Source organism: Calliphora vicina, chromosome 3 (assembly GCF_958450345.1).
Source record: "Calliphora vicina chromosome 3, idCalVici1.1, whole genome shotgun sequence".
Classification (NCBI taxonomy): domain Eukaryota; kingdom Metazoa; phylum Arthropoda; class Insecta; order Diptera; family Calliphoridae; genus Calliphora; species Calliphora vicina.
The window spans coordinates 115,755,279-115,768,498 of NC_088782.1; the positions used below are offsets into that span (position 1 = coordinate 115,755,279).

Sequence of the window (13,220 nt, forward strand, 5' to 3'; positions counted from 1 at the left end):
CATAATTAAGTTTATATTTGAATAGCAATTAGAAAATAGTTAAGCAAAATGTTGCTAGTACCAAACAATTAAAAAAAATCTAAGAAAACAACTCTTTAAATGTTTAGCAACATGTTACAAAGGTCTAAAAAAATATTAAAAATTTCAAGGAAACATGTTGATAAGAAAACAGCTTCAAAAATTATGTTGCTTGTTTAATTTTTATATAACAAAAACATTAGCAACATGTTGCTACAAAGAAAAATTACTTTAAAACATGTTTGTTGATAAAATTAATTACGTGGAATTTATTTTATGTTTCAATTTCATTAAGAAAAATGTTTAGCAACATGTTGCTTATACTAAAAATTAAAACAAAAACATTTTATTGTAAATAAAATGTTTAGCAACATGTTGCAAATAACATATAAACATTTTCAAATTTCTTAAAAACATGTTGATGTGAAAACTGATGCTTTTGTTAAGTTTTTATATTAAACATATTTCAGCAACATGTTGCTGCAAAGATAACTAGCTTTAAAACTTATTTTAAAAAGTATTAATAATTAAATAAAACTTTTACAATTGAGTTTAGCAACATTTAGTCAGTATTTAAAATCTATAAACTAACATAATATTGTGGTTATAAAGTTTAGCAACAAGTTGCAAATAGAAAAACACATTATAAGATTTCTTAGAATCATGATGCTATAGAAACAGAAACAAAAAGTTGGATTCTTGTTAAATTTTTATAAAAAAAATAGTTCAGCAACATGTTGCTTTAAAGAGAATTTTTTGAAAATTTGTTTTAGGAAACATTTAGTCAATATTAAAATAAATTGAATTGATTGCCAACTATTGTGTGTTTTAATTTTACATTGTCATATATTTAGCAACATGTTGCCGGTGTCAATAATGTTTATATTAACAGTTTATTGTATTACCAATGTTGAGCAACATGTTGCTAATGCTAAAATATAATACAAAATAGCTTAGCTATATATTGCAGTTTAAAATATATAAAATTTATGCTTTATCATTAAATTTTTTACATAAAAATAATTCTCAGCAACATGTTGCTGGAAAGCTTAAACGAATTTGAACAAAATTTAACAACCATTTCTAAAATGTTTGAGTTAAATAAAATTTTTTATATGTTTAGCAACATTTTGCCAAGAACAATAAACCTAAAATAGCTTATTTTTGTGATCTATATGTTTAGCAACATGTTGCTAATGTTAAAAAAATTTAAAAAAATTGATTAAAAAATTATTTCTGTACAAAATACAAATAAATTATGGGTTATATTTGAAGTTTGCAAAATAAAACAGTTCAGCAACATTGTTGCTAAGAACAATATTAAATAAATTAATGTTATTTACAATGTTTTGCTTAAATGAAACATTAGCAATAAATTCTGAGTTAGAATTTCATAACATTAAATGTTTAGCAACATGTTGCCAGTCTAAAAATATAATTTCTTTATAATGGTTTCAAAGGTTTTTTTATAATTTTCTTTACTGTTTATTATTTTAATGAAATTAGGTCTTAAACTGTTTTATAGTTTAAGAATTTTAGAAAATTTCTGTGAAATACTTCAAATTAAACTTTCATCAAAAGTATTTCAAGTATTATTTTACCTTCCACCAAAGGTTTAGCAAAACTTTAGTTTTTTTTTCAGTTTGCTGCTGCTGTTTTTTTTTGAGCATTTTTGCAGGAGCTTAAAAACAATTTCTTATAGCATAACTTAAGGAAGTTTATTAAAAGACAACAAGAGAATGTGAGCTGTTTCGTTAAAGGCCTTAAGGAGAAATGTCATTGGGTTCATTGAAGCACAGAGGGAAAGCCAAACAACACAAAACCGGTTAATGAAGTAACACAATATAATGAACTAAACAAATATTTCATTAAATAAACGTGAGCCATGATGGTTCTTTTTTTTTGTTTCTTCTTAAATATAATAAACCAGCATCTTTATAGAAGAAAAACTGAATATTTGAAATATTTTTGTTAAAGGGGAGTAAATTTAACATATTTTAGCTAAGAAACTAGCATTTAATAACAATGTGAGAAAATTTATTTAAAATTTAAGGGGTTTAAAAGCTTAACAAAAGCTAGAAAGTTAGCATAAACTAAAGCATACATTTAGGTGTTAGGAAAATAAGAAAAAAAGGGGTTTATAGTTTTAAAAGGGGAAAAATATAAATGATGTTTAGCAGCTTTAATAGGATTAAGGAATAATTTAATAAAAATTTTAAATAAATTAGAGAGAAATGGAAAAAGAATTTACAATTAATGTTGAGTAAAATTTTAAAGTTATTTTTTTTAAATTGATGATATTTTTCTTTTATTTAATTGATATTTTAACTTTTAGCTTTCAGCGCATCAAATGAACATTCAAATGGTTTTTTTTTTTTTTTTTTAAATTTTTTGTAAATGTGAAAAATATTTCCCTCAATAAAGTCATACACATACATATATGTATGTATGCACTAGATTTATTTGTGTGTAAAACTATTTCTGTTTGTTTTTTAACTTTATTATAAATTTTATTGAATGCATAAATATTTTCAAAGAAATAAAACAAATACTAACATAAATTAAGCCAAATTTTTATAGCAATTTGTTGTGTATGGAAAATGTTTTCCTTTTTTTTTGTGTAAAATGTTTATTTGTGTGCTTTTTTTTAAGAGGACAAAGTGAAAAAAAGGGTTTTAAATTTATAAAATTTTGTATTTTTTTCATTTGCTTAAAAACTCTTTAAGCTGAAATATATGCGCATAAATTTGCATAACATTGTTGGCATAAAAAATTGTTATAAAATACAAAAATTACTTATATAAATTGTGTAAATTACTGCACAAAAACGGAAGTAGCATGGTATGGGGATTTAAAGCATGTGAAAATTTGTAAATTATATTAATAATTGTTTAAAAATAAAAGATATGGCGAAAATTAAAGAAAAAAAATTTTGCCTAAAAGTAGACTTTAAATTTATTTTTTTTTATTTTTAAGAAAATTTAGTAAATTTGTTAAAATTTGAAAAATCATGTAATAAATTCTTTTAATATTCCCCTTTAGTGTAAATTTTCTCAATTTAAAATAAATAAAACATTTCGCCTAAAAGTATGCTTCAAACTAGGAAAATTGTTATTTAAATTATTTACGTTGCAATAGCACACTATACCAACCAATTGAAAACTAAATCTATTATAAAATAAATATATTTTGTTTTTAGTTTTAGAAACCATGAACCATCACTAAATGTTTTTTGCATGACAAAAGCATACTTTTAGGCAAAAATATCAAATGCAAATAAAATAATAAAAAAAACACACAAAAGCATACAAAACTAAATCACGTAAATTGTTTAGAAGCAATAATAAAAAAGAAAACTATAGTTTTCTAAATGGCAAATATTCAAAAAATGGCTGGCCCTCAAAGAAATAAAAGAAAAACTAAATTTTCAACACAAATATAAACATGTTGCCAACAATTGCTAAATTTATGTGATCAACATTTTTGGCAGGTTGTTAAGTGTTTCTTTTTTTTAAAGCTTTATTGGTTAGATTTTTTTTTTTTTTTAAAAATTGTCTTTAATTATGTAGAAATTTGTTGGTACTTACTTAAATTACCGCTGGGAATGTATACGTTGCCCGATGGTGTACGCACCAAACATGAGGGCTCAAAATCGACACCCAAATCATTTGGATTGGCAGCCACTAAACGACCATTATTCATGCGGCTCATTGTGGGATTTCTAGGTGGTACATCTGGTGGTGCCGAGGGCGTAACTCCTTCGAGAAGGAAGCCTAAAATAAGAAAAAGAAATAATTATTAAATTTCATAAATAATAATTTTCTAATAGATCAAAAAGTTTAATTTTTGTTAAAAGCTTTTTTTAAAAAAAAAAAATTTAACCAAAAAATATATTTTTTTGAGTTAAAATGGAATTTTACTTTGAAAAGCAAAACATTTTACTAAAAATCTTATTTTTATAAAAAAGCTTTTTTATTCTCAAAAAAGCTTTTTCACAAAACATCACAAAAACCTAATTTTTTTTTAACTTATATGAATATTAAACCAAAAACTATTTTTTTTACCTGTAAATAGCTTTTTTGCGAAAGAGCTTTTTTTATAAAAAAAGCTTTTTTCGAAAAAAATATATTTTTTTCCCAAATAAGTGTTTTTACCAATTTTTCGAATCAAAAAAATCACAGTACAAATGTTAACAAAAAATTAGATTTTTGTTAAAAGCTTTTTTTTAAAAAAATATATATTTTTTGAGTCAAAATATAATTTTTCTTTGAAAAAAAAGCTTTTTCATAAAACATCACAAAACAATTTTTTTCTTTTAAATTATATGAATTTTAAACCAAAAAATAATATATTTTTAATAAAAAGCTTTTTTGCGAAAACAAAAAAATTAAAAAAAAGCTTTTTTTAAAAAAAAAAATATTTTAACAAAATAATTATTTTGTTACAAATAAGTATTTATTACCAAAAAAATATGTTTGTTTTGTAGAAAAAAATTTTTTTTTAAAAAATTTTAATTTTTACCAAAAAATATTTTATTTTTTTTTAAATTTTACCAAAATTTTTGTTACAATAAAAAATCAGCCAACAATTACCATTACTTTATTTTTATTTTAAAATCATTACTTTGATGGCATGTACTTAGATTTGCATTTTTAAATAACTTCCCCTTAAAGTATGCTGTAAAACTTTTATTTTCTTTATTTTCTTAAATATTCTACTGCTATTGTTTGTTTGTGAGTTTGCCTTTTTAAATATGCAAACTAATTGTGAATCCCTTAAAATATTAATTTATTTGTACCTTAAAGTATGCTTCATATTTGTAGAAAAATATTTTATTTATTTGTTAGTTTATTGCAACTTTACTTAATTTCTAACAGGTTTTAGGGTTTTATGTGTTTAATAATGAAGTCAGCTAGCAAAAAGAGAGGAGAAGAGAGAGAGAGTGGAAAAGAGCTGTAGAAAGCAGTTAAAGGGTATTTTGTAAATTTTATTGTTGTTAGCAAACTTACGAAAGAAAGTAAATAATTCGTTAGCTTAACAAGTTAATACAAATGCAATTACATTTACACACAAAACACATACATACATTTATAATTCTAACAAATACTACTGCAAAAATAAATAAACTAAAATTTAATGAAATAAGTAAGAAAATATATTGCAATATAAAATTATTATATGAAATCTTAATACAACAGACATTTTGTTACAAAAATGTGTATAAAGTGAAAAGTAAAGATTTCTGGGAAACAATTTTCAAGAAATATTTTGTTCAAGAATCGATTTCTATAAAGGTTTTTATTAAAAAAGACAATTTTTTTTGGAAAATTCTTTGCTTGACCTGAAAATTTAAGTTTTTGTTTACCCAAAAATTTTTGTTATTTTTTCAGCTTTTTTCTTCCCTACAATGTTAGTGTCCTTTTTTTGCTAACCGCTCCCCCTCCCCCCCCAAAAAAAAATGAACAAAATTCTATATTTGTAAGATAAGTAGCTTATCATCTCCATAACAGTTGTATGTATTTTTCATTTCCCAACGAAATGACCAAAGAAAAAAGAATCAAAAACAGAATTTCATTGTTTTGTCAGCATTTGCACAAACGCCTGAATGTGCTCTTATTTGCTTCAAATACAGTGACAAATATAAAAATATAAGGAAAATATCATCATAAAAACTTAAGTACTTTTTTGTGCTTTTAACTGTAAATGGCAAGTATTTCATTTGGCTGGCAGTTGGTTTAATCTTATAAACAAACCATTAAATAACACGGCCTATAAAATTTATTAAAGTCAAACAAAAATAATCACATAAGTAGAGTAATAAGATACAAAGAAAAATAATATTAAATTAAGCTAAGACACCAACCAAACTGAACAAAAATTAAAGCATAATTAAAGGACTAAAAAAAATTAAAGCATACTTTAAGGAATAAATGAATTTAGGAATAAATTTTATAATTTTCCCAGAAACAATCAAAACAACCTAACTATAGTCAACGTAGTGGAAAATAATATTTAATCCGCAGAAAATATGACACTAGAAAAATTTACGCCAAATACAACAACAGCTAACAAACACCCAACTCTCACACAACAGCCCTAAAAAGCTTAAACAATAAATTCAATGTCTATCAAGCGTAAATAAAGGCTCAGCAGCAAAACAGAAAGAGAGGAAAATGTTGTTAGAGTAAACTGCCTTTGGCAAGGATTAGTGATTTTAGCATTTGAATGGTTAGAGGGAATGTTTATGTTAAAAAAAAGTGTGTATTTTCAAAACGATACAGACTTGACTAAAATACGCTAAAAGAAGCTCTGCTAGCTAGGCACACGCTGTGGGTTGTAGAGTTTAAAAAGGAGAAAAAATATTATTACATGCGGTTGAGCTGTAAGGCAATGTTTGAAATTAGAAAAATGCTAATACGAAAAAAGAAAATTGTGTTTAAAGGAAACACCGCGCAAAAATGTGACTCAAATTAGTTTTTTTTTTTCAGTGTTATTTTTGGATTTAAGTATTTAAATTGTCTAATTAGGATTTTTTTTCCATTTCGAATTTTAATGCAATAAAGCGGATTAGTTATTTAGAAAGACAAAACGTATTAAAGTTTAAGGCAACAATGAATTTTGATTAGAAAATTAATAGAGAAAAATATGAGCAGAAACGAGCAATTTTATAAAGAAGCCTAAAAGTAGGCAGCAAATATTTTATTAATATTAACAAATTTTAATCTAGTTCAGGTTTGAATATTTTATTTCCATCAAAATAATTATTTGTTTTCTGTCTAGAACAACTTCTTCTAGCCTATTTTCTCAAATACAATTTCCACAAACTTATTTCTTAGCTGTTTCTTGAAAATTTTAAATAACACCTAAAAGTATGCTGCACCATTCCTCACCCAAACATTGTCCTAATTATGTAGCTAATTAATTGTTTCAAAAAAATCTCATTGCTTGACTTTCACTCACTTTTAATTAAAACAAACAAAAACAACTACAGCAAATCGGCAAAAATAGACTTTAAACAATTTCATCTACAATTAAGTTTTTAATAGAAATTTTAATATTTAATATACATAAAAAAAACGCCTAAAGGTATGTAAAATTAATATAAAATTAACACTTTAAAAAGATAAATAATGAGTGTTTATGTTTAAGAGTTTTATTATGCATAGATAATTTAGAAAAACCTAAAGGGGGAAAATGAAAAATTTATACATAAATAAAGTAAATATTAAATTTTGGCAGATATTTATAAAGCAGTTTTGAAAAAAAAGAAACGAAAATAGAAAGAATGTTACTTTACTTTAAATGATTAAAGATTTAAATTTTTGTTTGAAATTTTGTTAAAAAAAAATTACAGTTATATTTTTAATTTAACAGTTTCCATTTATCACAATGGGATCAGATTTGAATGGACCCAAGTGAGCTGCTTTGAGGAGCAGCTGCCCATGGAACCTATAAGAAAATTTGGAAATTTGGCAAAATTTTTGTTTTTTGTTTAAAAATATATAAAACCCCTAAAAATATGCTTTACTTTTTGATTTGTTCATATTTGAATTAAGTTGCGGCAAAATTTTATAAAACCCCTAAAAGTATGCTGTACTTTTTAGCTTTTTATTATTTGAACCCTAAAAGTAGGCTTCGATTTTTTTTATTTTATGAAAATATTAAAACTAAGCTGTAATACAAAAAAATAGTTAAAAACTCCTAAAAGTATGCTGTAATATTTTATACTGTTTTTTTAAATAGACAAAAGTTATTATATTTCTAAAATTAACCTAAATTTTCTCATATATTTTTTTGTCTTGCAAATTTATAACTTCAACTAACAGCTGCCAAAAAGTATGCAATTAATTTTATTTTCTTCTTTTTTTCTCCCCAAGAAATGCATTTTCATTTCACTTGCTTGCAAAGAAAGTTTATTTTGATGTTTTTTTAAGCTTTTTTCGCCGTATGCCATAATTTCATTCGTAAGTAGATTTGTTTTTTTTTTTTTTTGGCAAATTACCGCCTTCTCTTTTTTCTTTATGCATTAAAGCAATTTAAAATTAATACTAATTTGTATAATTTCATACAATCAGCCAGGCTTAAGTGGTGTGTGCAAGCATGAGTATGAGGTTTATAACATGACCTAGTTTCTGTTTAGTTACCAAAAAGAGAATTTTTAAAAGTGTTTAAAGTTTTCCTAAACTACAGCATAACAGCAGCCATTGCAGCCGTATCAAATTAACAAAATAAATAAAGCGTTAAATTAGTTTAGTTAGTAAGAAAAGTGTTGTTAGAATTTTATTAGAAATTTGTTAAAGGTTTTGCCACAAAACTGTTTTGCCCAAAAACTAAAAAAAAACACATTTTCATTAGGTTTAAGGATTTAACGAAAACAGCTAGTAAGTAATTAAGGCAAGTAAAAATTGAAAATGTTGTTAAGAAGACTTAAGATCTGTTTATAAATTGTTTAAAGCATACAGTAAGGCGTAAGGAAATGTGAAAGGCGTAGATTATATAAAGGGAACAGTTTAGTGTACATTAATTGGTTAAGTTTGAAGCTTAAGATAGTTATGTTATATATCAATGGAAAGGTAATTATGTTAGCTTTAATCTTATAGAAAAATATTTAACACAACTAAAAAAAACTAGAAGAGTTTTGTGAAAAAATCAAAAAATTATAAAAAAATTTAAATGTTTAGATGAGTTTAACAAATATTTTATGGCATAGACAATAGTAGCAGGCAAGAACTTTTTACATTACTAGAAAGACAATTGTATGTAATTTAATAAAAAGTAAAATTTTTGAACAAATTCAAAAAATCATGGAACAATTTTTTCAAAATTTCGAAAAAAGATAAAATTTCAAAATTTAATTTTTTATGTTTCAATTTAGCTCTAAATATTGTTATACAAAAGAAGTCATATTATATATCAATGGAAAGCAAATTGTGTCAAATTTAAGAAAATTTTAAAATATTTTACAAAATTCTAAATTTTTAAAAGAATTTTGTGAAATATTTAAAAAAGGAAAGAAATCATAATATGTCTTCTATGTTTATTATAAAATCCAAATATATTTATGGAAAGTAAGCTATGTTGTATATTGTTGAAAAGCAAATTGTGTTGGTTTTTAAATTATGTAAAAATATTTTACAAATTTCAAAATTTTTAAAAGACTTTTGTTAAGAATTCAAAAAATAAAAATAAACTGAAAAATATGTTTCCTACAATTATACATAATTTCAAATAAATTTGTAGAAGCTAGACTTATTGTATATCAGTGAAAAGGAAATTGTATGTACTTTAAATATATATAACAATATTTCAAATAATTCAAAAATCATTAAAGACTTTTGTCAAAAAATTAAAAAAAGAACTAAAAAAAAATATTTTTTGTGGAGCTCAGCTTTGGTCTACTAGAAGCTAAGCTCTAGTAGTCCAAAGCAAAAATTTGTAGTTCCCTGCAAACATTATACTGAAAGCTTAACTACTGCTGTATTTAAAGATCAATTTTAAATGTTTAGTTTCAATACCAACAAAACAATTTTCAAGACAAACGAATTTTTAATATTTACCTATATCGATAAAATTTCCACTTTTTTCTACTCAGTTTATATTAAAAGTTTTTATTCTAGTTATGCATAAACTGCAAGCTTAACTTTTGTTCTTTATTTATATTACAATTTGCAAGCTTTTCTAGTTTCAAAGTTATTTACTTATGGATTTAAAAAAACATTTTTTCCTTGTATTAAACCGTCTACGAATTCTTCATTACCAGACTGACAGCTGACTTGTGTTCATGAAAATCCTTAATTTTCATGCATTTACCTTTTAATTTTAATAATATTTGTAGGTTTTTCCCACTCCCTATAGTAAAACAATATTTCAAACCTAAAAGTATGCTTTATAAAACATACAAAATGTAGACAAAGTAATATTGGCAAACACTCACGCACACACACACACATTAACTGTAACATTGTAGGGAACGAAAAATTTTGTAGCAATCAGTAAAAATCAGTCAACCAACAAACATTCTATGGCTACAATCAAACTGTCCGGGACTGGCCTCACTAGCTTTTTATTTTACAATATTTTCAAAAATTTTTGCTTTATGCCAATAATTTTTTGTTCAAAGATTGAACATACAATTTTTCTCTCTCTCTCTAACACACAAATGTTTGTTTGTGTATAAGTATTAATATTTGTTATTGCTTTTTGCTGTATGTTTGTTGTTATTGTAGTAGAATGTTTGATTTTCAGTAGCACTAAATATTGGCTTTTCATTATTGTAAATGAAATCTGCAACTTACATACTTTTCTACAAATGTATATATGGACACATATATACACTTACACACACTTGTATAAAAGCCTGGTTATATGTATGTGTGTTGATGGATTTTCGCTATTGGTTACTGTTTGAAGTTTGCCAGTGTATTGTTGATGTATTGGTCGCCAAATATTGACATACTACTTGAAATTGACAGCAAATGCTTGTTATAGAAAGTATGCTTTACTTTTTTTTTACTTCTCTCTCCTCCACTACTTTTAAAGCTTCCTAAGTGTGGGTGTGTGTGTTATGTGAATATTTGTACATTTTATATTGCATACATGTAGGAGCTGTCAAATTGACAGCTTTTTATTCTTTTTGCAAAATGTATTTAATGTTTTAGGTATCTTGTTGTTTTTCTTTGTTTTATTAGTAAAAATAGGTTTCACAACGATATGGTACATTTTTTAAAACTTTGTAAAAAGTACTTTTTTTTTGAAAAACTTTCTAAAAAGTACTTTTTTATTTTTTAATTGAAATTTGATTTTTATCGTTTAAAAATATTGGTTTTAAAAATTTGGTACTTTTTTTGTGAAAATTTCTATGGTACTTTTTTTATTTTTACATATAGTATCTAGTTTTACTATTTATTTATGAATATTAAGGAAAAAGGCTAACAAAATATTAGTTTTTTAAATTTGGTACTTTTTTTGTAAAATTTTCTAGAAGGTACTTTTTTATTTTTACATACAATTTGTATTTTAACTTTTTATTTATGATTATTAAGGAAAAAGGTTTTCAAAATATTGGTTTTAAAAATTTGGTACTTTTTTTGTAAACCATTCAAGAAGGTACTTTTTGTATTTTTACATATAATTTCTAGTTTTACTATTTATTTATGAATATTAAGGAAAAAGGCTAACAAAATATTGGTTTTAAAAATTTGGTACTTTTTTTGTAAAACTTTCTAGAAGGTACTTTTTTTATTTTTACATACAATTTGTATTTTAATATATATTTATGAACATTAAGGAAAAAGGCTTTCAAAATATTGGTTTTAAAAATTTGGTACTTTTTTGTAAAATTTTGTAGAAGGTACTTTTTTTATTTTTACATACAATTTCTAGTTTTACTATTTAATTATGAATATTAAGGAAAAAGGTTTTTAAAATATTGGTTTTAAAAATTTGGTACTTTTTTGTAAAACTTTATAGAGGTAATTTTTTTATTTCTACATATAATTTTTCGTTTTAGAATTTATTTATGAATATTAAGGAAAAAGGCTTTCAAAATATTGGTTTTAAAAATTTTGTACTTTTTTATGGTACTTTATTTATTTTCCAAATATTGGTATTGAAAATTTAATTTATATATGAATATGAGGAAAAGTGGGTTTTAAAATCTTGATGCTGAACAGTTAGTACTTTTTCTGAGGTACTTTTTATAAAGTACTATTCTAATTTTTCCATAAAATTATTTTTTTTTGTTATTTTTACAACAATATTAAGAAAACTTGTTCTAAAATTTAAGTACCAAAATTTAGGTACTTTTTTGAAAAACTTTCTAAAAAGTACTTTTTGTATTTTTTTCATAAAAAAATAATTTTGACAGTTTATTAATGAATAAGAAGGGAAACTCGTTTAAAAATATTGGTACTAACAATTTGGTCCTTTTTTGTAGAAGGTACTTTTTTATTTTTGCGTACAATTTCTAGTTTTGCTATTTATTTATGAATATTAAGGAAAAAAGCTTTCAAAATATTGGTTACAAAAACTTGGTACTTTTTTATTGTACTTTCTAGAAAGTACTTTATTTATTTTACAAATATTGGTATTGAAAATTTCATTTATATATGAATATGAGGAAAAGTGGGTTTAAAAATCTTGATGCTGAACATTTGGTACTTTTTCTGCGGTACTTTTTATAAAGTACTATTCTGATTTTTCGATAAAATTATATTTTTTTATTATTTTTATAACAATATTAAGAAAACTTGTTCTAAAATTTAAGTACCAAAAATTAGGTAATTTTTTGTAAAACTTTCTAAAAAGTACTTTTTTATTTTTTTCAGTTTATTAATTAATAAGAAGGGAAACTCGTTTAAAAATATTGGTACTAACAATTTGGTTCTTTTTTGTAGAAGGTACTTTTTTATTTTTGCATACAATTTCTAGTTTTGCTATTATTTATGGTACTTTCTAGAAAGTACTTTATTTATTTTCCAAATATTATATATGAATATGAGGAAAAGTGGGTTTAAAAATCTTGATACTGAAAATTTGGTACTTTTTCTGATGTACTTTTCTGGTTTTTCGATAAAATTTTGTTTTTTATTATTTATATAACAATATTAAGAAAACTTTTTCTAAAATTTAAGTAGCAAAATTTAGGTACTATTTTGAAAAACTTTATAAAAAGTACTTTTTTTATTTTTTTCATAAAAAATGTATTTTGACCGTTTATTAATTAATATGAAGGGAAATTAGTTCAAAAATGTTGTTACCAAAAATTTGGTACTTTTTTTTACCTTTATATAGGGACATTTTTTTTTGATAAAATTTGGTACTTTTTTGAGGTATTTTATATAAAGTAAATAAAATAAAATAATAATAAAATGTTGGTACCGAAAATATGGTACTTTTTCGTAAAAGTTTCTAAAAGGCATTTTTTATTTTTTTAAAAAAATTTATTTTTTATTACAAATTTACGTATATTAAGTTAAGTTGCCACAAAAATGTTGGTACCAAAAATTTGGCACTTTTTCGAGGTACTTTCCAAAAAGTACTTTTCTTAGTTTTTGGTAAAATTTTTATTTTTTTCTATTTATAAAGGTATTTAAACCAAATTGCTACAAATTTGTTGGTACCAAAAGATTTGGTACTTTTTTGAGGTACTTTAAATAAAGTACTTTTCATATTTTCCCCCAAAAATACATATTTTTTTACTA

At 23.4% G+C, this 13,220-nt stretch overlaps 1 protein-coding gene across 3 annotated transcripts in view; it reads right to left on the reverse strand.

The window, feature by feature from the left end:
- Window positions 1-13,220, reverse strand: part of Ten-m (teneurin transmembrane protein Ten-m) — a 273,221-nt gene that overhangs the window by 69,171 nt on the left and 190,830 nt on the right. For all 3 annotated transcript variants that reach the window (XM_065503371.1, XM_065503370.1, XM_065503369.1), the window contains exon 2: window positions 3,606-3,791. In XM_065503371.1, coding sequence (XP_065359443.1) covers window positions 3,606-3,791 — 186 coding nt within the window. The remainder of the gene's footprint in view (window positions 1-3,605; window positions 3,792-13,220) is intronic.